Below are 26,252 nucleotides of genomic sequence, written 5' to 3'. Positions count from 1 at the left end.
TTTTTCTGCTCCATCTAAAATGAAGGGGAGAGACTAAAGGATAAGTCAGCATTAGGGGGCTACTGGACAGAATGATGGACGGACACACACCATAACAGAAAAAGTCTACTTACTTCCAAATACTTGTTTTGTTAACTTATATTGTCTGTCAATAGCAGAAATTCTATATCTACATTTTAAAATTGACAGCATAGGGTCTGTGAACACCTTGAAACTGTAGGCAAAAATCTGTATTTTTCATTTTATTTTTCAAAGTTTGTTTTTATGATTAACATAGAGAGAAAAGGAGTTAGAGCATTAGGATACTGTTGCCTATAGCCATACACACAGTACTCTCAGCTGTGGTCCATATAATCACAACCAATTTATTTGTAACAGATTTATTGGTGTTTGGATTGAATAGGGTCAACAGAAATATTTGCAGGGGAAAGCTCCAGGTACTGACTACTCACTAATATCCTCTATGTTATATGAGATTATTTTAGTCTCAACTGAGAAAAGGCCATTTGAGGGACTGCTTCATAATCTTAAAAAAAAAAAAGTGAAAAAAAATCCAGTACTTACATGTATCTTTATTCTAAGTAAATAGTTTCAAGCATTTTAATACTAAAGAGTTTTCCCTGATCAAGGAATTAGACATCTGCACAATTTGAGCTCTTTTTCCCCTTACGCTGTAAAATTAACTTTCTCATCATGAAGGAAAATTATTTCTAAAGAGTCATGAAACTGGTAAAACCGAAAATGTACTCAGCTCAGTAATTTAATGATCTACATTAGCTGAATGCTTTTAAAATGCACTTTAATCCTCACAACACTTAAGAAGTGCTACAGTGATTAAGAATGCAGGCCTAGAGTCAAACCAAAGGGGCTCTGCCACCAATTAAGGTATTTGCAATCTTTGGCTCACTACTTTGTGCTTCAATTTCCTCATGTGAACAATGAGGATAATAATAATTTCTAACTCACTGGGTTGTTTTTTGGATGAAGTGAGAATACAAATGCTTAGAAAACATAAATATCAACTACTATTATTATCCTTAATCTACAATTTAAAAACTTTCAGTTTGAAAAATGTTTACCTCAACTGTGTTCCATTTTATACCATCACTCTATTTTAGGCTAGTATCTTGGACTATTACTACTTCATCATTTACGTGAAAGATATCAATCAAAAGAGTTAATTTATACAGTAAGAGGAGTTTCTTACTTAAGATCCCACATTTTAATACAGGCTTTTGGTGGCATATTTTTTTTACAAAGATTATAAAATAATAAATGCAAAATGTAAAATATTAAAACTATATGAGTGTAAAAAAGTAGAAGTCTCTCATTCCCATTCCCCTATGCATGTTCTCAACTACTGTAATAGGCAATGTGAACCTCAATTTCCTTATGTGAAAAATGGAGATAACGATACCACTTAAAGTTTTTAAGATTAGAAATATTATGGATATGAAATACCTAGCACAGTGCCCAGGACATAGGTACTCAACAAATGCTTTATACCATTACAAGAAAGTCTGTGTTCCACTTCCTCTTCTCTTCAACAGATGAATAATAACAATAATACTTCTGGTCTAACCTTAGAGCATTACTGTCAAATGTGAAAATACTTCGTAAGTGGTAGTAAACATGTGAAGTATACTATTATTAGATGCTCCTTCTCCTTTAAGAGGCTGCTTCAATGGAAACATGATGACAGATTTCAGATTTTCATATTCATTTTGTTCCTAAAGCAGCACTTTACCAATAGCATGTGTAGATAGATGACAGCTAAACAAAACATTCTTTTTTTGATAAAACACAAATGCTTCATGGAAAACTCTTGCTAGGAAGGCTTCAATTACTTTTCCATATTTTTAGAACAAGATTGCTATTCTAATTTTCAAAAGACAAACAACTCCACATATGCTTGATCAATCTTAAAAGTACTGTGACATGGGTTAGAGCAACAGACTACCAAATAACCAAAGCACCGATTAAAAAAAAAAAAGCAAAATATTAGTAAATACACAAAACAATCTGAATTTCTGATACACGCTAAAGCAAAAGGCCACAATGCTTTTTTCCTTCAATTTCCATCTCAGCCACTTTTAACTATGAACTGCAGTTAGTTTCAAGCCACAATTAGCTCATGTTGAAGTCTAAAGCACGTGGAGACATTGATCAAATAATTATTTTGAAGGAAGGAAGAGATGGTGGAAAGGTAACTTTTTAGGAAACGAGGAATCAAAAGAGAAGCAAAAAGGTCAGAAGCTCTAATAATGGAAAAAAATCAAAGCTTTATTAACAGCAGATAAATTTAGTGATGAGTGCAAAACATGTATCTCTACAAAGATGAAGAGCAAAAGCTCTGGGTTCACAGATTTGCACTGTGGAGACCAAGTATTTAAATGTTCACTAGTATTTCAACCCCCCCCAGTAATAGTACCATTCAAATCACTTAAGCATATGTAACTGTGATATTTTAAAGGATGGAAAAAAAATGATGTAGAAAAAAAGTAGTGGACACTCTTGAAGGTATTTTGAAAGTTAAGCTAACGTTTTTCTTAATTGCAATTGTGAGTATAAATACTCCACCTCCAAATTTAACAATCAAATTTTTAAATAAAAATCTATCAATTGTGAATGTCAACAAACTATCAAATTATTACTATTTCCCCCGTATCAACTTCAGTTGGTACTAAGAATGAAGTCTCAGGGGCCATATCTTGTCTCATTAAAACTGTTGGGGACGTTTGCTTATACAGAACATTTACCATGTATAATTATTTAATGTCTCTTTTTGAAGTATTAAGCAAATGGAGTTGCAAGCCAAATCCAATAGAATAAAAATGTTGGCGGGGTGATATAAAGTCAAATTTTAAAATAGTGGATTTTGATTAAAATGATTTTTCTTTAAACAGATCCATTTGGTAGTTGTTTTGTATCTGTTAACACAAAGAAAGAATAGTATTATGAAGTACATTCTCAGATTTGGTGCCCTAATTTTATCTCTGTATTACTTTACTACTTTAAACAAATTCATAAAACCTACACAATTGATGTTAAAATTAAGAGTTGAAATCACACAACACATTAATCTTGGAAAAACGATCAAGAAAACAGCTATTTAATGTTAGGAGTAAGAATCACTAGGGATTATGGGAAATATTTTCAGCTGATTTTAGAAAAAGAAATAATACCATAAGTGCTTTTTATTTAGTGACATAAGCGACTGCTTTATAACCACCACCTGTGTTTTAGCTTTTTTAAAGACTATAAACAAACAAAAAAACTAAAAGTAATTAAAATAAAAAAACTTTAAAAAAAAACCTACTTCTTCCACTTCATGTGAAAAACATCAGCAATGTAAAAGCCTTTTTATAAGAGGAAAGTAAAAATATTTTCCTAAAGCTAGTGGACTGTAATTCTTTTACACTGAAAGTAGAGAGAAATAGAAGACAACATTTATATCAAATATTAAACCTAGAGCAAGCTCACTGCTTCCTGATTCAAAAGTAAGAAAGGGAAGCACAGGCAACATACAAAGGATGAAAATGCACCGTCTCCAGAAAAAATTACCACACAATGCTCCAATGACAACAAAATACAATTCAAAGCCACATTTGAAACTATGAATAAATATGCAAAATATGTACTACCTTCAAGGAAACAGCATGTTTTCTACTGACTACTTTTAAGTTGGCAGTTATAAGCCTAAATGGAAAATAAATGGGCAAAATGCAATTTTCAAAGGAAACTAAAGCACCATTAACGTTGAATATTTAAAACACGACGAGTCCATGTGCAATATAATTTTGCTCTCAATTTTGATAATTCAAACCAACTAATTTACAGAGTAAGGACAAACATAGAAAGAAAACTTTGAATAATAAGCATATGAGAATGTAAAAAATTCAACTCAAAGAATACTTAATAAGCAATACATGTTAGGTCCAACAGCTCCAGTCAATAATGACAGTATTAAAAAGTAGAATGTTCTCTCAATAAATAACGTTAGCATAAAACAGTTCTCACAGATAAGGCAATGTTCTGAAAGGTGAACATTATACTGATTCAGTATAGGCTAAATCTAAATCTCCTATTTTATAGAAAAAGAAAACTTCCTAGAGATGTCTGCAATCAAATTCACTTTGCTCCTGATGACATTAAAAAAAATTGTGCTCAAAAATTTGCACAAATTAATGCCATTTTCCTTTGCCACAATTTCTCAATTTGCCTCAATAAATTCATCTTACCAATTGTAGCTTTCAACTTTGAAAATATTTAACATGTAGCAATGTTCATAAGAATAACACAGCCATGTTTTAAAATCTTATTAAATTTTAATGGTAGTGATAAGCTGCGCTATCTTACTTTGATAAGTCATACTTTCCATTATGAAATAGAACGGCATTCTTTGGCCGATACAATTCTTAGGGTCAATATATTTTTGGTTTCTTCACTTTCTGTTTTCATTTAGCAAAGCTAGAAGACTGAAACCTTCCATACTTTAATAAAATGAATATAATAAACAGTAGCTAGGAAAATTCTGTTACAAATGGCAGCTATGCAGTAGTCTCCAGCCCCTACAGAGGAGATATCCATTTCATATTATTTTAATAATCCATCTTTTTTTTTAAAAAAAGCAAATACTTTAGCTTCATTGCTCATGTTGAAAAAGGTTCGGATTTTTTGTTTTAATGCATCTTTCAAAATACAATGAATATACAGTGTTAATTCCCACGAATATAACTATATATAACTACACTTTCTCATAAAGAAGCTCAATTAAGTTGATAAGCTTTCAGTTTGCATGAGTTTTAGATGAAACATGATTTTCCTGATTGCATGAGGTAATAATTTTCACCCTCACTTGTTCAATCTGCACTTGCTACAGAGGTACAATACACAGTGTACTACAGATATATACTTATAAAATTTTTATACATGTCGGTTCGTATCTATTGAAGTTTACCACAAGAGTGCAGTCACTTGGATTTTTCAGAAATACTCTGACATTAATCAGGATATGCTTCTCATACAAAATGCAACAATGTTTCAACATACTATAATTAAATGTCAATAATGAAATATTTAACTTCAAGTAGAACACAATAAATCAAAAAACTGTATCTTCCCTATAATTAAAATAAAAAATTGAACTAAAGAAGAATCTATTGTAGAGGGAGAGGTGGCTACTGTAAAATTTTATACTTGAGTAAATAATCCTCCAAAGGTAGGCTGCTACATCCTACAAAAGAGAAAAAGGGTTTTCTCTAATAAATAATTACCTTCTAAAACATAATTGAAGTCTTCCTAAAAAATGGTTTGAAGACAAAAGTTGAAAATGGTGAAATAAAAGCCACTAGGGAAATCATAATGATTAACAAGAAAGGTTTTAGAGAGAGAGAGAGAGATCTAGGTTCAAAGGCCTGGTTGTACCACTTATAGAAACTTATGACTTTTGGCAAGTTTCTTAATCCTTTTTAGCCTCAATTTCTTCACCTGTAAAACTGATCCTTGTGCTAAATAAGAGATAGTAAAAGAGGTATTATCAGCACTGAGCCTGATACTTAGGGCCCAGTAAGGTAACTATAATGATTATTGTCAAGACAAACTTGGGTGGGGGGGTGTTTATTAGTGACCTTGCAAAAACTGCTATGTTCCTGGCTTTAAAACCCACTCTGCTTGTTTGATAGTGTAATTACTGGTAGTTTTCTGCCGTTCACTTTCAATGCAAAGGACTCCAGAGAATTAAGAAGAAAAATAATCGAGGGGGTGGGGATTTAGAAACCTGATTTTACGGTTGGCAAGAACGTGGACTCAGGCAAAACCGTGTGCACTGCAGAATTTGTTAGCGGGCCGTCATATTCCCTTTTAATTATCCTAATGATCCCCAGCCGAGCTGATGGGGGTTAAAAGGATATCTCCCGGTATATGCTTTTTAAAACAAAATTACTTTAGGCAAAAGAAAAGTCTAGCACCCAGGACAATACTAAAGAGGATGAGTTATTAATTACTTATTGAATGACTCACTAAAGCTGTATATTTCAGGCAGAAACTAACTGTCCAAGATATACGACTTACTGCACAAAATTTTCATCTTCCATTCTGAACTGGATGGAATCCGTTTCCTCACCAAGCTCTCAATATTTAAAACTTCATCTTCGCTTAATTATTTCAAAAAACCCGAATGAAATAGGAATGATTAACCCTAAATTAATGAAAAAGGAGTGAGCTTTAAAAGCTGTCAAGTAAACTGCCTAAAGTTACACAGTTTGTAAGCTACATAAGGAGTTGGCATTCGAACTCGTAGCTCTCGGGCTCCAAAATCCAATAAATCTCGCTACACTCAAGCTTGCGCTTCCACTTGACTTCCCTAAACCATCCGGTAGAGAGAACATTCATTATGAAGCTTTTCTTTTCTTTTCTTTTTTTGTGTTTCCTTCTCTGTTGCCAACCCTTCCATTTCACACTACCTCCTATGTTGGGCTACAAATTCCATACAACAACAGTCGAGGTGCACTAAGGCTAGGAGTCGGAGTATAGGCCCGAAGAACAGAAATTGGTTTTACTTCCTACGCGGAATGGAGGTCTGGCGCCAGCACCAAAAGCGACAAACAGGCAGGGGTCCAGAGAGGCTGCAGACCGCGCCCAGGTCTCAAGTTTTAGTCAAGGCCCACGTTCCGGCCAGGCGAGGGGAGCAGAGAAGGTTATCCTTTCTTGACACCCTCGCCGCCGCGGGAACACAGAAGAGAAGGTTGGAGTCGCAGTAATAGTGCCCACAATAAATTAAAACCCCCTCTTCAGCCCGTTAAACGCACTTACTTGAGCGAAGTAATTTCCAAGACACAAGGCCGACACCGGCAACGGGAAGGGCCCCTCGGTCCTCCTGCCCGAGACGCTGGCGGTGACGACATCCGAGCCGCGCCGCCGAGAGCGAAGGCCCGGCGCACGGAGCGCGCGCTCCCGACAGGGGCTGGGCGGCTCCGCGGCGCCACCTTTAAGCGTCACTGGCGGGGCTCTGCTTCTAAACACCCGGGTTTGAACATGTCGCGGCTGAAGGGAGTAGCTGGGCGGGATCCCCGAGCGGGGTTCCGAGCTGAGAGGGGAGACTGCGGTGCCTCCGTACCCCAGGGGCTACTAAAGGCGGCGAGGAAGAGCGGGCAGTTAAACCTGTCGGGCCGCAACCTCAGTGAAGGTAAGATCCAGAGGTACGACCCGATTGTGCGACCTGGCAGAAAGCACTTGCCCCACGTAGCCTCCCTTTCCTCTGGCCTGGGTTTGGCCGCCTTTGGCCCAGGCTCCTAGCCAGGATCCCGGTGCTCGAATTCAGGCACTCATAACATTTCCACTGGTTCGGTCAGCTCGTTCGGTTCCTCCTTTCTCTCCAGGAGTGTCTGGTGCAGGGAATGTGCTGGGAATACGGTCAAAATTTAAACGGGGCGCTTTCTGGGATTCCTACATTCTGTGGAATAAACAACATAATGTTTGACTAAATTAGCTATCAAGTGATGGGCACATGCTTTGTTTCTTTGGCCCTCTGTTCCTCCTCTTAATTTAATCACTTAGGGCAGTTATCAGCGCTAAAATTCTGTATTTTATCTGCTCCTTTGTGAACTTAGAGTGAATGCCACTGTTCTCTATCAAGACGCTTTTCTGTGTGCAACTGGAGAGAATCCTAAATACAAGGAATAATGAACATAATCCTAAATTGAAGATCAAGGTGGATGCCATACAGAGTGAATTTGGGGCCATCCTGAAAATCTAGTAAAGATAAAAAGCACAAATCTGGACACCATGAATGAATAATAGCCAGATGCTCTTCTGATTTTCTGTTGTATATGGGAGGGAGTGGGAAGTAGGGAGAGAGAGATTATGGCATTCCTCCTGTTTTCCTCTACTTATATTTAGGTTTAAGGCTACCTGGGATTAAAAGCTTCCATTTCCTTGTAATGATTGCTTTTTTTTTTGTGCCATGTATAGAGTTGACCGTGCAGACAAATACTTGCTGAATGAATGAAAGGGTATATGACAAAATCTCTGCTCTACGTAGAAAAGCTTTTAATCAATGGGGACATTAGTATTCTAAAACTACAGATGTGCATATACACTTGCTTTTTCCAAAGCCTGGAACTTTCTATGTGATACCTGACTAGGGTTCACTCTGCTTCCTGTAGGACTCTGCTCAGATAGGCCCTTCCTAACTACCCTATCTAAATACCATTGCTAACATGTATTCTCTGTTTTTTTAATAACATTTATTACTATCAGAATTTATATTATGTATTTATTTGTTTATTGTCTTCTCTCCTCCACTAGAGTATTAGTTGTATGTGGTCAAGAAGCTTTGTTTTATTAATTGTTGTGTCCCTAGCACTCAAAATAGTGCTTAGTACATAGTAGATTCTTATTAAACATTTGTGGAAGGAATAAGTAAATGAATGAGTACTCCCAAATACTAAGTGTGTGCTGGAATGTACTTACTGATTGGATCCAGATGGTTTAGTCTATTAAAGTTTCAGGGAGCAAATGAATTTTGACTCCTAGCTTCATGATGACATGGATCAGGGCTGTTTAGGTCATTATTGTATAAACAAAGCCTAACATAATATCTGGCACATACTAGGTACTCAGCAAATTATGTTGAAGGTACAATATTTCATAAGAGACAAAAGATGTAAATGGAAGAGGCACATGGTATCTATAGCTTATATATAAAAAAGGAATTCTTGTTATCATAGTATAAAAGGTGTTTGTTTATCTAGTTGTAGCCTTCAACTTCATCTGTTGTCTCTCAGCCTTTGATATCCAAACTGCTGTAATTCTGAACTATTTGTAGTCCAGTATGGGGCCGTGTTTCTTATCTCCATATCTTTGCTCATGTAACTTTCAGATGCTTAATCTCCCTGTGTTTTATTTTCTCATTTATAGTGTGATAGTAGGAATAGGACCTACTAAGGTTTAAATGAGATTATACACAAAAAAGGCCTGGTACATAAAAAGTACATGGTAAAAATTGGCCATTGCTATTACTGTTGCAATAGCCTCCTAAGTGGTTTTCTGAATTTCTTGTCTTAAATCTCACCCTCTAAATCAGTGTCATTACCAAGAATTATCTTTCCAAAACAAAGATCTTACTATGTCATTCACATTTAATGACTCCCAGTAACCCACAAGATTCAGCATAAAGTTCTTAGTACAACAAACAAAAAAAGTCTTTTGAAATCTTGCCCCTAAGTGTCTACAATAAAGCCTCCTGTCTCTTTTCGAATCCTATACTTTACCAACAACAACAATAGCAAATCGTTTTTCCCCCCGAGCAACCGTACTTTAAGGTTTTTTTAGAACAGTTTTAGGATTCCAGAAAGTTGAACAGACAGTACAGAGAGTTCTCATATACCCTCTCTCCCCAGCTCATAGTTTCCCCTATTATTAACATCTTGCATTATGTGGTACATTTGCCACAATTGATCAGCCAATATTGATATGTCATTATTAATTAAAGTCCATTATTTACGTTACTGTTCACTCTTAGTCTTATACAGTTCTATGAGTTTTGACAAATGCATGTCATGTATCTACCATTCCAGTATCATATAGAATATTTTCACTGCCCTAAAAATCACCTGAGCCCTACCTATTTATTCCTTACCGTGCTTCTCCAGAAGCCCTGGCAGCCACTCATCTTTTTTTTTTAAAAATAAATTTATTTATTTATTTGTTTTTGGGTGTGTTGGGTCTTCGATGCTGCGCGTGGGCTTTCTCTAGTTGTGGAGAGCGGGGGCTACTCTTCGTTGTGGTGTGAGGGCTTCTGATCTCAGTGGCTTCTCTTGTTGTGGAGCATAGGCTCTAGATGCATGGGCTTCAGTAGTTGTGGCTCGCAGGCTCTAGAGCTGAGGCTCAGTAGTTGTGGTGCGTGGGCTTAGTTGCTCCGCGGCATGTGCACTCTTCCTGGGCAAGGCTCAAACCCGTGTCCCCTGCATTGGCAGGCTGATTCTTAACCACTGCACCACCAGGGAAGTCCCAGCCCCTCATCTTTTTACTCTTTCTATGGTTTTGCCTTTTCCAACATGTCATATAATTGGAATCATACAGTATGTAGCTTTTTCAGGCTGCCCTTTTTCACTAAGTAATGTGCGTTTAAGGTTCCTCCATGTCTTTCCATGGCTTGATAGCTCATTTCATTTAACACTGAATGATATTCTATGGTATGGATGTACCATTTTATTTATCCATTCACCTTTCAAAGGACATTTTGGTTGCTTCCAGTTTTTGGCAATTATGAATGAAGCTGCTGTTTGTGTTCAGGTTTTTGCGTGGACATAAGTTTTCAATTCATTTGGGTACAAACCTAGGAGTGCCTTTGTTTTGCTTTTTGGAGCTTTCTGGAATTTTTTTTTCCCTGAATATTTTTGATCTGCAGTTGGTTGAATATGCACATGCAGAACCCAACGATACAGAGGGCGGACTGTATACTCCAGGTCTTTCTTTCGTCCTTTATATTTATATGATTATATAAATGTATTTGTAAAGTGCAGTCATGTCAATTGTTTCTAAATTGGAAAAATAGAACCTAGCCTTTAATTTTGGTGTATATAACAAAAAGCAGTTAAAATTCTGTTGATTCTTTTTTTTAAGAGCAAATGTGGATTTTTATTTTGAAAGAAATCATAATACATTTTTAAAAAATTTAAAGCTAACAAATACCAAAAACATTCCAATTTTCAGAAAGGACAATATATATTTTTTACTAACTACCTAACAGCTATATACAGGGCATGATTTCTATAATGCTTTCTTTCCTACATTTTTGACATCAAATTCTTTAGTCACTTCTTCATATGACAGTGGTTTTGCAATATCATTTTCTGTTGTAAGAATGGAAAGGTAATTCAGCCCTTCCTGTAGCATGGTTGCTATAATCTTTTTTTCCTTTAATCACAGCATTTAATCTGTTTACATTTAATATAATTATTGATACATTTGAGTTTAAATCTATATTATTTTCATTCTTTCCATTTTGTTACTTTTTTCTTGTTTTATTTTGGTTTAATTTTTTTAAAATTTTTATTGGAGTATAGTTGATTTACAATGTTGTGTTAGTTTCAGGTGTACAGCAAAGTGAATCTGTTATACATATACATATATCCACTCTTTTTTAGATTCTTTTCCCATATAGGCTATTACAGAGTACTGAGTAGAGTTCCCTGTGCTATACAGTAGGTCCTTATTATTTAGTTATCTATTTTGTATATAATAGTGTGTATATGTCAATCCCAATCTTCCAATTTATCCCTCCCCACCAAAATTCTATTGATTCTTATTCTTAAGTGTTGGCCTCCTGAAATGGATTCTTCTTAATGCGGTCACTTCTAAGAGCTGTGAGGCATTTTATTAACTAGATGGGGTTGTTAACTGGTACCCGTACAGTGCAGATAAATATTTACCTGTAACTGAAATCTGTGTACTCTTGAGGGTTTTTAGATACGCTTTCTTTTCTAGTTCCTTTGCAAAAGAACTAGGTCCTAGTTCTTTTGTAAAAATACTATTTCTTATTTTCCTCTGTATATAACCAATATGTCTACTATAGAAAAAGTAGAATCTATATACAGCATAAAAAATGAAAATAACCAACTACGGTTATCACTGTTGATATTTTGGAGGTTTTTCTTTTATAGTTTTTTTTTGTGTGTGTGTGAATATATTTAATTTACTTTCTGTTTTTTATTTTTAACAAATTCGGAATTGTACTGAGTTCTGCTTTTTTGACTTCTATTTGTACATTTTTCAGGGACACTTGAAAAATAGTCATTAAAATAATCAGATAATAGTCTGTCTTATGAATATTGTGATTAATTTAAATATCCAAATATTGTTGGCAGTTTTAGAGTCATCATTCTGAGTGTCAGTTCTATAAGTTACTTAGAAAGGTATACCCAAACAAAATAACTAATAATAACAAACTTCAAAGAAGAACATTAGAAATATTCTGGAAATTTTAAGTGACAGCTCTTTTTATGAGCAGCAGTGTGGGAATATATTATCTTTTGTTCAATATAGATATTGCAGCTCTTTTTCATTGGACCAGATAAAATGAAAGTAGAATTGTAAAGGAGATATTGATTGTTGCCTCGTGCTTGCATGACCATGGCAGAACAGTAGTGTAGGAATGTTTTTGAGTGACTCATCAAAAACTCAGTGAAAGTAAGAGGGGCCAGTGTTTGGAACAAAAGAATGCTGTAAATTCTAAAGGAAACCACACTATTGAAGTGACAAGAACATTGGTAAGTGGATAATTTATTAAATAAGCCAATTAAATTTGTTTGGAAACCATATTATTTGAAAGAGAAATATGGGTGTAAGGCTATCATTCCTTATCTTGAAGAGAGCAGTTTGGTTAGTTTCTGTTTGTGGAATTAAGTAAATAGGTCTAGGGCTTCTAGGCCTCAAGATGTCATGTTGTCTGTTTTAGGGTAATGAAAATTTGCCATGTTCAGTTTGTACAGTTTGTTGTGACAGGATAAAAAGTGTAACACAAACCATATGTTTACTAAGATTTTAAATAACCATCCTTAAATCTGTATTAACCATGTTCTGCTTTACTATTTAGCTTAACTCTGTATTTTGACTCCTGATTGTCTTAATGGAATTTACTGTTATATTCTAAAAAGCTAATGAGAATTAACCAAAGTATCAGTTTTATAACAAATAATTCCAGAAAGATATGCTTCCAGCTTCAAAACAAGCTAATTCTTTTTTTTTTTTTTTTTTTTTTTTGCTGTACGCGGGCCTCTCACTGTTGTGGCCTCTCCCGTTGCGGAGCACAGGCTCCGGACGCACAGGCTCAGCGGCCATGGTTCATGGGCCCAGCCGCTCTGCGGCATGTGGGATCCTCCCGGGCTGGGGCATGAACCTGTGTCCCCTGCATCAGCAGGCGGACCCTCAACCACTGCGCCACCAGGGAAGCCCAAAAAACAAGCTAATTCTTAAACAGTTCTTAGAAATGAAAACACGAGAAAAGTGCCTTAATCCATATGTAATGGTAAAATCTGAGGTGAACATTTAATTTTTAGTATACTGAAATCCAGGGAAGTCTACTTGTTTAGATTATAAAACAAGGACCTTGACAGTTAATTGAAAATCCCATTCCTATTTCTTGATATGTTGATATATTTCTAAATGTTAGTATTTTAACCTGTTGGGATGTGTATCCCAAGTTATCGCCAATGCCAAAGTTTATTTAATAAATTAGTGCAAATTTAAACTTACCCCTATATTAATATCATGTTCACTCACTTGCATTTTAATATGTTTTCTTGAGTAGAAGAGAAAAAATACAGGCTGGGAAGAATGGAATTATAGTTTCAGTGAGGCTTGTCTTCACTATAAAACTGAATGTACCCTCAAGTTAATGTAATAAATTCAAGCATGTTTTTCTCTTAAAGTGATTAGTAAACATGTTTCCTTTTTATATGTTTAACATTGTTTCACTTTTTTCTTACAGTATCCTGGACTTCAGGAAAGAAGTGTTCGCTTCATGCATTCTAAAATAACAATGGTTCAGGTGTTCTAAACCACAAAGATATATTCCTTTGAATCAACCTAAAGCTGCAACTGAGTTAATGCCTTTCATATAACCTTTTAATTTTACTTTGGGGTGTTTGTGTGTGTGTGTGTGTGTGTGTGTGTGTGTGTGTGTGTGTGTGTTAAACTTTAAAGATAGCCTCAAAGTGGCACTATAATATTATGGTTTATCAATTTGGAATTCTTTGTTTAATTTAATGAGGCCATTGGTGGCCATACATAAACTACTGTGGAGAAAATTGGAATGTTTACCAATGAGCTTTCCCGGATCCTTTACAGAGTGACTTGATCTATTGGTTTATTCTTTTAAAGTGCTCATAATTGGGTAGACAGTTTAGTAAATGGCATTTGTAAGATAAACTATTATCAGAATATTACCCTGCATCTAGCAAAAGCCTTTTTGTGCTACTGTTATTGGATTCTAGCATTTAAGTGACAGTAGGGCCCTCTCATTTAATCAACGAGGAAACTGGGGACCAGAGATACTAGGTTACTGGCCAGTTTGATTAGTTATACAGTTTAAACCAGAGCCTTAGGTCCCTGACTCTTTGGTCAGTGGTATGTCCATGATGCTATACTGTGTATCATAGTTGAATATATTTACAATCTTTTAGAAGATGGTAATCAACTTAGACTAAATATAGACTTTAATGGGTATGATTTTCTGCCTTAAGTAAACAGTTATTATTGTATACTGTGCATGATCATTATATTTATGAAACTGTCCAAAGGAGTCCAAAAAATTTTTTAAATCTCATGATTTATTGCTCCTATAGTTTACTGGCTACACATTCTTTTATTCAGCCATGTAAACACCATTTTAGATGTGTTTTTTATTTCTTCTCTGTTTCTTCACCTACCCACTTGTATCGTCCTCAAATTAGACAGTTCTCTGCTGTCAACCCATTTGTGACTCCCTATTTCTGTAATTAGCTGTTGTCAATGGAAGAAGGAATGAATTGCCAAAAAAAACATGTAAAGAAATCGTTTTTCAGTGTTTGTTAAGGGTCATGCCATCCCTTGTGGAAGTCTCTAGTCACATATGGCTATTTAAATTTTAATTAACCAAAATTAAATAAAATTAAAAATCAAGTTCTTCAGTCACTTTAGCCACATTATAAGTGCTCATTGGCCATATGCAGCTAGTTGCTACCATATGGAATAGGGCAGATACAAGATATTTCCATCATTGCAGAAAGTTCTGTTGGGTAATGCTGCTTAAGGGTATTATCTACCCTGTGAGAAACATATATATGTATATGTATACATATATATGTATGTATGTATGTATACATATATATACACATACACATATATACACTTTAATTTTTTTATTCATTCACATATATACATATGTGTACATATGCATTCATAAGATTGTCTTGATATATTACATCATCTATATTTTAAAAATTTTCACTCTTTATCTTTAGTTATCTTTATTGGGGTATAATTTACAAACAGTATGTACATTCATTTTAAGTGTACACTTTAATGAGTTTTGACAAATATATACAGTTGTGTAACCTTTACCAAAATCAAGATAAAGAACATTTCCAGTACTTGGAAAGTTCCCCTTGCTGTCAGTCTACCCCCACTGCTAGCTCCATGGAACCATTGGTCTGCTTTTTGTCTGTATAGATTAGCCTCTTCTAGAATTTAGTTCAAATAGAATTATACATTTGCAAATTTTCCGTGTTAGGCTTCTTTTGCTTAGTATAACGTTTTTTGAGGGTCATCCATATTGTTTACAGAAGTAGTTCCTTTTTATTGTTGAACAGTAATAGTCCATTGTATGTATGTATTTCAGTTTGTTTATCCATTTACCTGTTGAGTTGGGTTTAGCTTTTGGCTATTATGAATAAAACTGCTTATGAGTTTTCAAGTACAGTCTTTGTGTAGACATATGTTATCATTTCTGTTGAGTTAAATACCTGAGAGTGGAATCGCTGGACATATAATAATACATGCATATTTAACTTTATAAGAATTCACTAAACTGTTTGTCCCTAGTAACATGAGAGATTCAGTTGCCATACATCATTACCAACACTTTGTATTGTCATTATTTTTAACATTAGCCATTCTTATGGTTGTGTTACAGTATCTCCTTATGGTTTTATTTACATTTCCTTGATGATTAATGATGTTGAGCATATTTTCAACTGCTCATTCGTTTTTTGTATATCTTTTGCCAAGTGTTCAGATTTTTTGTCTGTTATTAATTGGGCTGTTTGTCTTACTGAGTTATAAGACTTTCTATATTCTGGGGATGCAAGTCCTCAGATATATTGTATATCTATATTGGTATCTATCTAATATATTCTCTCAGTCTGTGACTTGCCTAATTTTCTGAACAATTTCTTTAGAAAAACATAAGATTTTTTAATTTTGATGGAGTCCAATTTATCCATTTTTTTCTTTTATGATTATACTTTTTCTATACTGAGAAATTTTATCCATCCCAAGGCTGTGAAGATTTTCTCCTCTGCTTTCTTATAGAATTTTTATAGTTTTATCTTTTACATTTAAGTCTGTGCTCTACTTGGCATTAATTTTAGAGTGTGTCACAAGGTAAAGGTTGAGGTTCATTTTTTATCTATACGAACATTTGTTGAAAAGACTATTCCTTTCTTATTAAATTACTTTGGCAACTTTGTTGAATATTAATTGACGTTATTTTATTGCCTGGAAATTTTTCTGAACTCATTTTTTTTTTTTTCCTGTTGGTCTATATGTCTGTCCTTATTCCACACTGTCTTGATAAGCTTTATGGTAAAAATTAAAATCAAGTACTGTTAAGTCCTATCGCTTTCTTCTGTTTCAAAATTGTTTAATCTATTTCAGTTCTTTTGCATTTCAGTATACATTTTAGAATTAGCTTGTTAGTTTCTACAGAAAGGCCTTCTGGGATTTTGATTAGGATTGTACTGAATCTATAAGTCACTTTGAGAAGTGACATCTTAACAATATTGAGTCTTCAAGCTGTAACATGGTATATTTCTCTACTTATCTAGACCTTCTTGAAGTTTTCACAGCAAAAACCACAGGTCTTTCATATATTTTGTATTTTCATACCATAGGTTTTGCATATATTTGTTAAATTTAACACTGAGTATTTCATGGTTTTAGATGTTATGTCTTGTAAATCCTTAAGCATTTAAGAATGTTTTCAGTTACTGATTGCTAATATGTAGAAACACAATTGATTTTTGTATATTAAGCTTGAAGTCTGTGACCTTTCTAAACTCATTACATATAACTTTTTTTGTAGCTTTCTTAGGATTTTCTATATAGATGTTCATGTCTGCTAATAGAGACAGTTTTACTTCTTCCTTTTCAATCTGAATGGCTTTTATTTATTTTTCTTGCCTTGTTGCATTAGTCAGAACTGCTAGTAAAATATTGACACAGTAAGAATGGGCATCCTCACTTTGTACCCAATTTTAGAGAGTAAGCACTGAGTTTTTCACCATTAAGTATATTGTTAGCTGTAGGTTTTTCAAAGATACCCTTTATCAGGTTGAAGGAGTTCCCTTTCATACCTAGTTTTTTGAGAGTTTTTATCTTGAATGATTGTTGAATTTTGTCAGATGCTTTTTTTTTTCATTCCTTGAGAGTCATATTGTGTTACTCTTTTTCTGTTAATATGGTCAACTGCATTGATTCATTTTCAAATGTTAAAGCAGCTTTGCATTCCTTATATAACTCACTTGATCATGGTGTTTAGATTTGGTTTTTGGTTTTTGGCTTTTTCCTCCCCCCCTTTTAATGTCTTTGATTTTGGTATCAGAGTAGTGCTGGCTTTATAAAATGAGCTGGGAATTTTTCTTTCCTCTATTTTCTGAAACAGTCTGTAGAATCAGTATCATTTCTACTCTAAATGTCTGTAGAATTCACCAGTGAAGCCATCTGGGCCTGGAGTTTTCTTTGTGCGAATGTTTTAAATAACAAGTTTAATTTCTTTGATAGATACAATGTGCGTTATTGTGATTTATAAGAAATATATATATTTGGTCATTCAGATGACCAAAATATATTTCTCAGAGATATTTGGTCTTCATCCATAGTTCCTGGCCCACAGCTCCAAAACCCTTGGAATTTCCTGAATAAGATCAATGGGAGCATCCTTTGTTATAATATTTGGTTTCTTGTCCTCAGTTCCTGAAAAACAAAAACAAACCCCCCCAAAAAAACTGCTTCAGAGCCATAAAAGTTAAATGGTGTCTTGTTAACAAGACTTTAGTACCACAAGTGAGTTTATGTTAATGAAAGTGACTTTTGCAAAACACCTAAGGATGGAGGCTGGTTGCCAGGAGAACTAACCACAGATAGAATCAGAATCAGAAACTCTGATTCTGGGGAGGAGAGAGGGGATAGAGGTTTAATCAATCACCAATGGCAAATGAGTTAATCAATCATGCCTATGTAATGAAGCCTCTGTAGAAACCAACAAAGGAGAGGGTTCTGAGAGCTTCTACATTAGGGAACCAGTATGCTCCCATGTGCCATTGTGCCAGACCATGAGCTCCACAAGGATGGAAGCTCCCTTTTTCAGACCTTGCCCTGTGTATCTCTTCATCTGGTTGTTGGTTTGTATCCTTTAATATTGTTCGTAATAAATCTGTGATCTAGTGAGTAAATGGGTTTTCCTGAGTTCTGTGGGCCATTCTAGCAAATTAACTGAACCCAAGGAGGGAGTCGTGGGAACCTCTGCTTTATAGCCAATTGATCAGAAGTACTGGTAATAAGCTGGGCTTGTGACTGGCCTCTGAAATGGAGGGCAGTTTTGTGGGACTGAGCCCTTTACTTGTGGAATCTGATTCTATGTCCCCTAGTAGTGTCAGAGTTGAGACACCAGGAGGGTGTCTGAGAACTGATTGTGTGGGGAACAATATGCACACTGGAATTGGGTCCAGGAACCCTTTCAAAAGGCTACTCAGATTTCCTGTTGCTGTTGTGCTTTATTTTTTTCCCCCCTGAGGGAATTTGTCCATATCCTCTAAGTTGTTGAATGTATGGATATAAAATTGTTCATCATATTCCCTTATCCTTTTTTAAAAAAATAAATTTATTTATTTATTTTTAGGGTCTTCATTGCTGCGCGCAGGCTTTCTCTAGTTGCAGTGAGCGGGGTGGGGGGGGATACTCTTCATTGTGCGCGGGCTTCTCACTGCAGTGGCTTCTCTTGTTGCGGAGCACGGGCTCTAGGCACGGGCTTCAGTAGTTGTGGAACACAGGCTCATTAGTTGTGGCTCACGGACTCAGTGTTGTAGCTCGTGGGCTCTAGAGCGCAGGCTCAGTAGTTGTGCACAGGCTTAGTTGCTCCATTTCTATCTTCCTAAGATTGTAGTTTAGATCATTGTGAGATGGGATTATATATGAGCAAGATTGGCCATGAGTTGATAACTGTTAAATGTGGGCGGTGGGTACGTGGAGCATTATTTCATTATACTATTTTTAAATTTATGTATATATTTGACATATTATATAACTTTAAAAATTACATAAGGCAAATAAACCTAACTCCATAGTAAATTTTTTTCACATTTATATGCCTATTGACATTTATTTTTTACCTGATAGTTTCTGTTTTGTGAATTGGTAAGCTACTTTTAGGATGGCTCCACTGAATTCCTCAATAATTAGAACAATATACCTTTCAGTGGTTCTTCATATTTGTGGGGAGGGAAGAAAAGTGACATGAATCTTGGTGCTATAAACTCTTGAAGAAATCGAGATATTTCACAAACAATGGGGAAAAGAATGAGCAGTAAGTCAATGTTTATGGAAAAGCAAAGTGATACATATTTAATAACAGTAGTATGGTATCAACAGTTATCCATCCCGTGATAGTTCCTACAAAGACAAATTTGGTTAACCAAAATATCTGAAGCAATAATGATAAAATTTTAACATTCATTTAGTGTAGTTGATGGGTAACAGATATTTTTGTTGTGTTGTATACAAATTTCTTGTGTTCTCCACCTTCCTCCTTACAAAAAAAGATATTTTCTATTTCATTGCCTTTTAAGTATAATCGTCTAAATGTATCTATGTATAGGTGTTAAGATAAAAATATATGCAAAATGCTCTACATATTTTCTTTAGGAGTAGACTTGTGCATATCACATAGCTTCTTCCATACATTTTTTTAAATGTTTTGTATTGTTTTGTCTTGCCTTGTTTTTTTTGTTGTTGTTCTTGTTCTGGAGCTTTTTGTTGGTGACCCAAACTGGTATGGCACATTTGTAACTTTTTTTGCTTAAGGGTAACATTGATTTTTAGTCAAATACATAAATGTACCCATTTCTGTTGACTCATTTGGTGTCAGTAACTTCACATGCTAGTGATGGGCTGATGTGTGTTTCTCATTCCTACTCAGTCATCCATATCTACCCACCAAAATAATAATAACAACAGTGAAGATACATTTTATGCTGCTTTTGTGCTCAGAGAGTTAGAAAGAGTGGTTTTTGTTTCTTTGCCTTGCTTTAAAAATAAACCTCTGTCCATAAACATGGGTGGATTTTCATTCTGTTTTATTCCCATTTGCTGGGGATTGATTGATAGAAGAGTAGAGAAATACAGATTGCTTAGGCATAGAGAAGGGTAGGAAAGGGATCTTATAATTTATTCTAATACAAATATAGGTACCTCATTTTTTTTGAGTGAACGGGTTTCAGGAACTTTGCTTTGCTTCTGTAAAACCATTGTATTGGATTGCTCGACCTGATTGTGTCCTGAACTTGAAACTTTGACCACACCTTTCCATTTAATGTCATTTTAAAATGATAGTCAGTAACTGTAAGGCATAACCAATGGTTGCCTTGATTAATATTAGCTAAAGTTCTAGATCATACCCATATATTGCCCTACTGGTATCAAGGAATGAAGGACTATTTAAAACAGTTCTGCTATAGCACTAGAGCAAGTTAATATTTTCTAGATCTTCAAGTGTTATAGTGATAAGCCTGGACTCTTTCTATTTATCTTGAACAGTCTTATTTGCAGTGTCAAAGGAATTGCTGTATATGCTGCAACAGAAATAATACAATGTTGTGTGATGGGATAAGAAATAAAATTGTACGTCAGATAAAATAGAGAGCAGCTACCAGAGTCAGATATACCTTACAAATATTCACTGAGAAGCAAGACAATTTAGTTTTTCCAGGGCTTAAATCCCATCTAGCTATATAACCCTGGGTAAATGATACATTCTCTGTGCCCCATTTTTCTCATCTGTAAAGTGAAAATAACACCTACCTCATGGAGTTGCTATGAGATATAAATGAGTTAGTTTAAATGTTGATTTCCATACGTTCTCTGTTATGGTAGCATAATGGTAGAGTCCATTCTTTATTTGTCTTGTAATCTAACGACTATGTGCTGTGCAGGGAATGTATATAGTAAATGTAGTTGAAGATAAGAGTGAGATCTAATATGAAAAATACATATCCAATATTCTGTTTTGGAATAAAGTCAACTTCCACTGTAATGTAGTTGTAATTCATTGCTATTTGTTTGATTTATTTGAAAGTGTTTTTTTAGTGTTTCAGAAACTTCTTTTCAGTAGATAAGCAGAATAGCTGTTATAAACATATGTACTTAGTATCTCACTTCTTTCCCTTCTTTTTTTTTTTTTTTTTTTTTGGTGTGGTGGTGGTGGAAATAGTGCCTCAGTGTGTTTGGAGAATAAATGTGGATATCCCTGAAGAAGCTAATCAGAATCTTTCATTCAGTGCCACTGAGCGATGGTGGGAACAGACAGATTTGACCAAACTAATCATATCAAACAATAAACTTCAGTCACTTACTGATGACCTCCGACTCCTTCCTGCACTGACTGTTCTTGATGTAAGTTGACTGATTATAAATATGGATCTTCGTCTGAAAAGACTCTAAAGTTAAATTTAGGCTTTGAGAAACAGAAGACCCATGTTCAATCGGTAGAGTGCAAGGAAGAATAACAAATTACTGTGTTCGGCATAGCATAATGGTTAAGAGTGCAGAGTCAGAACATCAGGCTTCAAATTTTGACTCTGCCACTTGATAGCTGTGTGATCTCGGGAAAGTTACCTCTTTGTGCTTCAGTTTCCACATTTATAAACCGAGACTAGTACTACTACCTGTTTTTAAAAATTGTTCTTTGAATTAAATGAGTTAATGCTTACAGACAGAATTGGTATTTAACAAGTGGTTGCTGCTGCTTGTCTTTTTTTTTTTTTTGCTATTATTTTTATCATCATTATTATTCTAGGTGTTAAAGCAAGTATTTAATATTGTTTTGTTTTTGTTTTTTTGGGTTTTTTTTTTTGGTAACTTATCTCCAAGACTGACTTAAATTATTGGGCTTAAGTTTTTGTGTGTTTATTCAGGGACTATGTTTTTAATACCTAGTTGCCATGTCATGAGTAGTTTATTTCATAATCCACAAACTTCTGATATACTTTACTTAGGATCATCAAAAATCTTCCATTTCATGTCTGAAAAAGTTGGATGTAGTCAGATTTCTAGAGAAGTTTTTATTTTCTTCATTTGTAAAATGAATGGATTGGCATAAGTGTTCTCTTAAAGGTTCCTTGTACCTTGAAAGCAATATGATTCTGTAAGAACATGAGAGAAGTCTCCCTCCTCATTTATTTTTTGGAAATGTTGACATAAATCATACCATCAGAGGGCTGTTAGTTTCTGACCCTGTCATCTCTCATTTGAGATTGAAGTTCCACTCAATGAGGTGAAGTTTTTTTTTTAACTGTAGTATTTTAAAATTGATCTCTTATCACTTCATGATTTATGAGCAGCAGTTTGGTCAAACTCCTTTTTCTCTTCTGTACTCAAAACAAATTACCAATAGCCCATCTATGCTCTTGAGCTAGAATAACGAGACTGTCATCAGAGAATATTGTACAATAGCAAAGCTCATGGTTAATTATAAGACTAAGATATTGACTGTGTCTTTTAATAACTTTTAGATACATGATAATCAGCTGACATCCCTTCCTTCTGCTATAAGAGAGCTAGAAAATCTTCAGAAACTTAATGTCAGGTAAAATTTAAACTTATTTCAGTATTGCTAGTATAAGGGTGTAAATCTAACATTCTTTAAAATTTTTTCAAACATTTTTTCTAACATGTAAAAAATGTTTTGTATTATCTCAGAAAGTGATTAAGCAGGATAATAATTTTAAGTTTTAATTCTCAGATTATTTTATTTTTTGTTTTAGAATTGCCTGCATGTTTTCTGGTTTTACAAATTTAAGGCCAGATGATTTTTTAAAAAATACTTTTTATTTTTATGAAATAATTTTTAGTGGTTATAATGAGGAAAATTTCATGTTTTCGATATTAGTAGTTTTTAAACTTTTCTGAGGACTCCTGGGATTCCATGGGTATGCGTCTGGTACTCACTGATGGGTACATGGGAAGCCAGGTGGCTAAGGCCCTAGCTAACTCTGTTTGCCCTTCAGTACACACTCAGACTTTCAAGAAAAATAACTGCCTTATATGTTATATATACACAGGGGGAAAGGGGTTAGGGAAGATTTAATTTAGGAGAAAAAAATGAAAAAGTTTAAGTGTTCAAAATGTAGTTTGAAAAGCTGGGGCTTATAAAATAGATATAAATCTATCTATCACAGCATGATAAAGTTGCAGTTTTCTGGAGTTAACTGGTTTGAGGGAGAACAGTTCCTCAAATAACAGTCCTTATTTGGTGAAAAATAAGACTGGAGTTGCATATTGCATTCATCTGGACATGCCAGGCCCTCAAACAGAAATAGCTATTTTTGTCTTGAGTGCTACGTTGAAACCTAATCCCCATGTAAAATGTGACTTCACTGTAGTGTATGTATGTGCACATCTTTGTCAAAATTCTAAAACTCATATGCAGTGTAAAAATTATAGCTCAATGTATTCATTTATATGTAAAATCAAGTTGATTAAAAGGAACCAATCAAAAGCTCACAAATTATATGTTTGGTTAAAAATCTTTATTTCTTTGAAACTCTCAATTTGATTACTTTAGATTACTGTCATTTTAATGGGTGTGTACTTTTAGGATGTAAAGTTTGTAAGTACTTAAAATTAGTAACCTTACTTCATTTTTTTTAATGAGCCCAGGTAGTCGATTAGCAAAAATGCCTTTATAAATATTTATTGTATTGTCACCAAATTGTTCAGCATTTGTTTTATCAATCAATAGCCATAACAAGCTGAAAATACTCCCTGAAGAAATTACAAATCTAAGAAACCTGAAGGGTCTATATCTCCAGCATAATGAACTAACTTGCATACCAAGGGGATTTGAACAACTTTCCAACTTAGAAGATTTAGTAAGTTTTGATTTTGCAATATTTATATAATTTGGGGCTGGTGGGATTTTTCATTAGGCTGAAAAATTGGATGTATGATGAAATCATGGGTACATGGGCAGCTGATTGTATGACTAGATTATCAGAAACTGTGAATTACAATTAGAGTGCTAAATTAGTAATTGTAAATTTGATTTTCTTATGTTTTTCTTATGAAGGAAATCACCTTAGATTTTAATTTAGGAATAGAGTTTGGGAAAGGAGCCATTGAGGATGACTTTGTTATTCAGAGGCTTTTATGGCTTAGCAAAATAGAGGAAAAGTGTTTTTAGCGTATACCAATTCCCTTTTTTATCTCCATTTTCATTTCCTCCTCTGTAGCCCTTATGGCCCTTTTGTCCTCTGAGTGTCCAGATAATGCCTTCAGGGCCTGCTTTTTCTACCCTATTTTTCAAAATGGCCATATTTCCTGGTAAAAATTTTTATTCTATCCGTTTCACATCTTAAATAGAGATAACCATAGAGCAATGCAAGTATTAGTTTAGTCATATTGTTAAGAATAATACAAACAATAGGCACTTTGCTATACATATAGCATATTACTATATTTACTGTACATATAGTATATTACATATTACTTTGCTGTGTATATAGCAAAGTAGATAGTTTTATCCCCATTACAGATAAGAAACTAAGACTTGTTAAAAAAAAAAAAAAGTAACTCATCCAAAGTCATATAACTAATATGTAAGGAATTTAGGAATTTAACATAAAATAATTTGACTTCAAAGTGTATCCTTTTTTTGTTCCCCCACTTTACCACAGAAGAAGTAAGACTCTACTGTAAGGTATCCTATCTGAAAGACTTCAGCTGTATTAGATCAGATGTTCTAATATAAATCTCTACTCCACATAGTTATTTCATGTTACATTCTTGTTCTAGTCACAATTACATGTTTTGAAAAACTCATTAGTCATTTTAGCCTTAAAGTTTATTTTTTATTCAAGGAAAAATTGCTTCTTTTACTTATTTTTTCTTGATATTTCACCCATCTGCTCTAGTGTTTGAAATCAAAATACATACTCTCTTCAACCATTTCTTCAGTAGCTCTTTGTTTTTCAACCTGATCAGATTGGAAATAGGTTTGGAAAGTTAAAGGCATAGGTAGGTGAAATGAGTGGTAAAGAAAGGAGCCATCAGATTTCCTTATAAAATCTACTGGTAAAAGATAGCAATTGATTTAAAAAGAAAAAAAAAAAAGAGCCTAGTAGAAAGCTTAAAGGAAACCTAATAAACTTTCCTTATGGGTTCCCAGATAGTCATTGCATAACGAAAGGATGTTGCAGCTGAGAACTGTGTTCTTAAGGACTCGTTATCAAATAAATCATAAATGTGAGCAACAATATATTAAAACATTAAAAGTATAAGATCTATAATAATTTAAGCTAGTAATATTTCTTAAAGTTATATAAAAACTGCTTAACACAATGGTACTAAATAAATATTGAAGAAATGACTTAGCATAATGATTAATTTATATGCACTGTACTTATTTTGTATCTAATTTAGTCATTAACTGCAGTAATTGAATATTTATTAGCAATTCTGTTGTTTTGGGTTCTTTAAAACTTAAGAATTTGTGAATCTTTATCAGAAACTTTTTTTATTTTTAACTTTTGATATTGGAATAATTTTAGATTTACAGAAAAGTTGTAAAGATAGTACAGAGAGATCCCATATACCCTTCACCCACCTTAATGGGCGAACTTTTTTTTTTTTTTTCTTGCGGTACGTGGGCCTCTCACTGCTGTGGCCTCTCCCATTGTGGAGCACAGGCTCCGGACGCGCAGGCTCAGCAGCCATGGCCCACGGGCCCAGCGGACTCTCAACTACTGCGCCACCAGGGAAGCCCTAATGGGTGAACATTTTACATAACTATGGGATATTTGTAAAAACTAAGAAATTAACGTTGGTACAATATTACAAACTAAACTACAGATTTTATAATATTTTCCCAGTTTTTCCACTAATGTCCTTTTTTTTTTGTTCCAGGATCCAATCCAGAATACTACATTGCATTTAGTGTCAGTAACTTTTGATATTACTAAATATTTATTTATTAGTAATCTGTTGATTCTTAGACCTTAGAGTATTTGAGTTATATATTATTATACTGATGTTGTAGATTATGATAATATGTTATTTTATGTTATTATAATAATAGTATGTTTTAAAAAATACACTGATCTAGCATTTTTCCTTTTTCTATCTTAATTTATTTGGAGTTACAGTTGTTTAACGTTAGACTAAATCATAGTCTTCAGAGAACAGTTCCTTTAAGTCATTTTTTTCTTATTTATTGTTGC

General features: G+C 34.3%; 2 protein-coding genes across 4 annotated transcripts in view; one reads left to right on the top strand and one right to left on the bottom strand.

Annotated features, from left to right (window-relative positions):
• SRSF11 (serine and arginine rich splicing factor 11) overlaps positions 1-6,895 on the bottom strand; it is a 55,645-nt gene extending 48,750 nt beyond the window's left edge. For 2 of the 3 annotated variants that reach the window (XM_082616415.1, XM_082616422.1), the window contains exon 1: positions 6,814-6,895. The gene's annotated coding sequence lies outside the window, so the exon portion shown is untranslated. The remainder of the gene's footprint in view (positions 1-6,813) is intronic. The other variant, XM_082616421.1, reaches the window with a different exon arrangement.
• A 109-nt stretch (positions 6,896-7,004) lies between these two features.
• The window catches only part of LRRC40 (leucine rich repeat containing 40), a 51,819-nt gene continuing 32,571 nt past the window's right edge, over positions 7,005-26,252 (top strand). Inside the window, exons 1-4 of the mRNA XM_082616414.1 lie at positions 7,005-7,186; positions 21,248-21,429; positions 22,548-22,621; positions 23,777-23,906. Of these exons, the coding sequence (XP_082472540.1) occupies positions 7,036-7,186; positions 21,248-21,429; positions 22,548-22,621; positions 23,777-23,906 (537 nt within the window). The 5' untranslated portion in view covers positions 7,005-7,035. The remainder of the gene's footprint in view (positions 7,187-21,247; positions 21,430-22,547; positions 22,622-23,776; positions 23,907-26,252) is intronic.

The sequence above is a fragment of the Mesoplodon mirus genome (assembly GCF_964341445.2).
Source record: "Mesoplodon mirus genome assembly, chromosome: 3".
Classification (NCBI taxonomy): domain Eukaryota; kingdom Metazoa; phylum Chordata; class Mammalia; order Artiodactyla; family Ziphiidae; genus Mesoplodon; species Mesoplodon mirus.
This window is presented reverse-complemented; position numbering and strand designations above follow the sequence as displayed.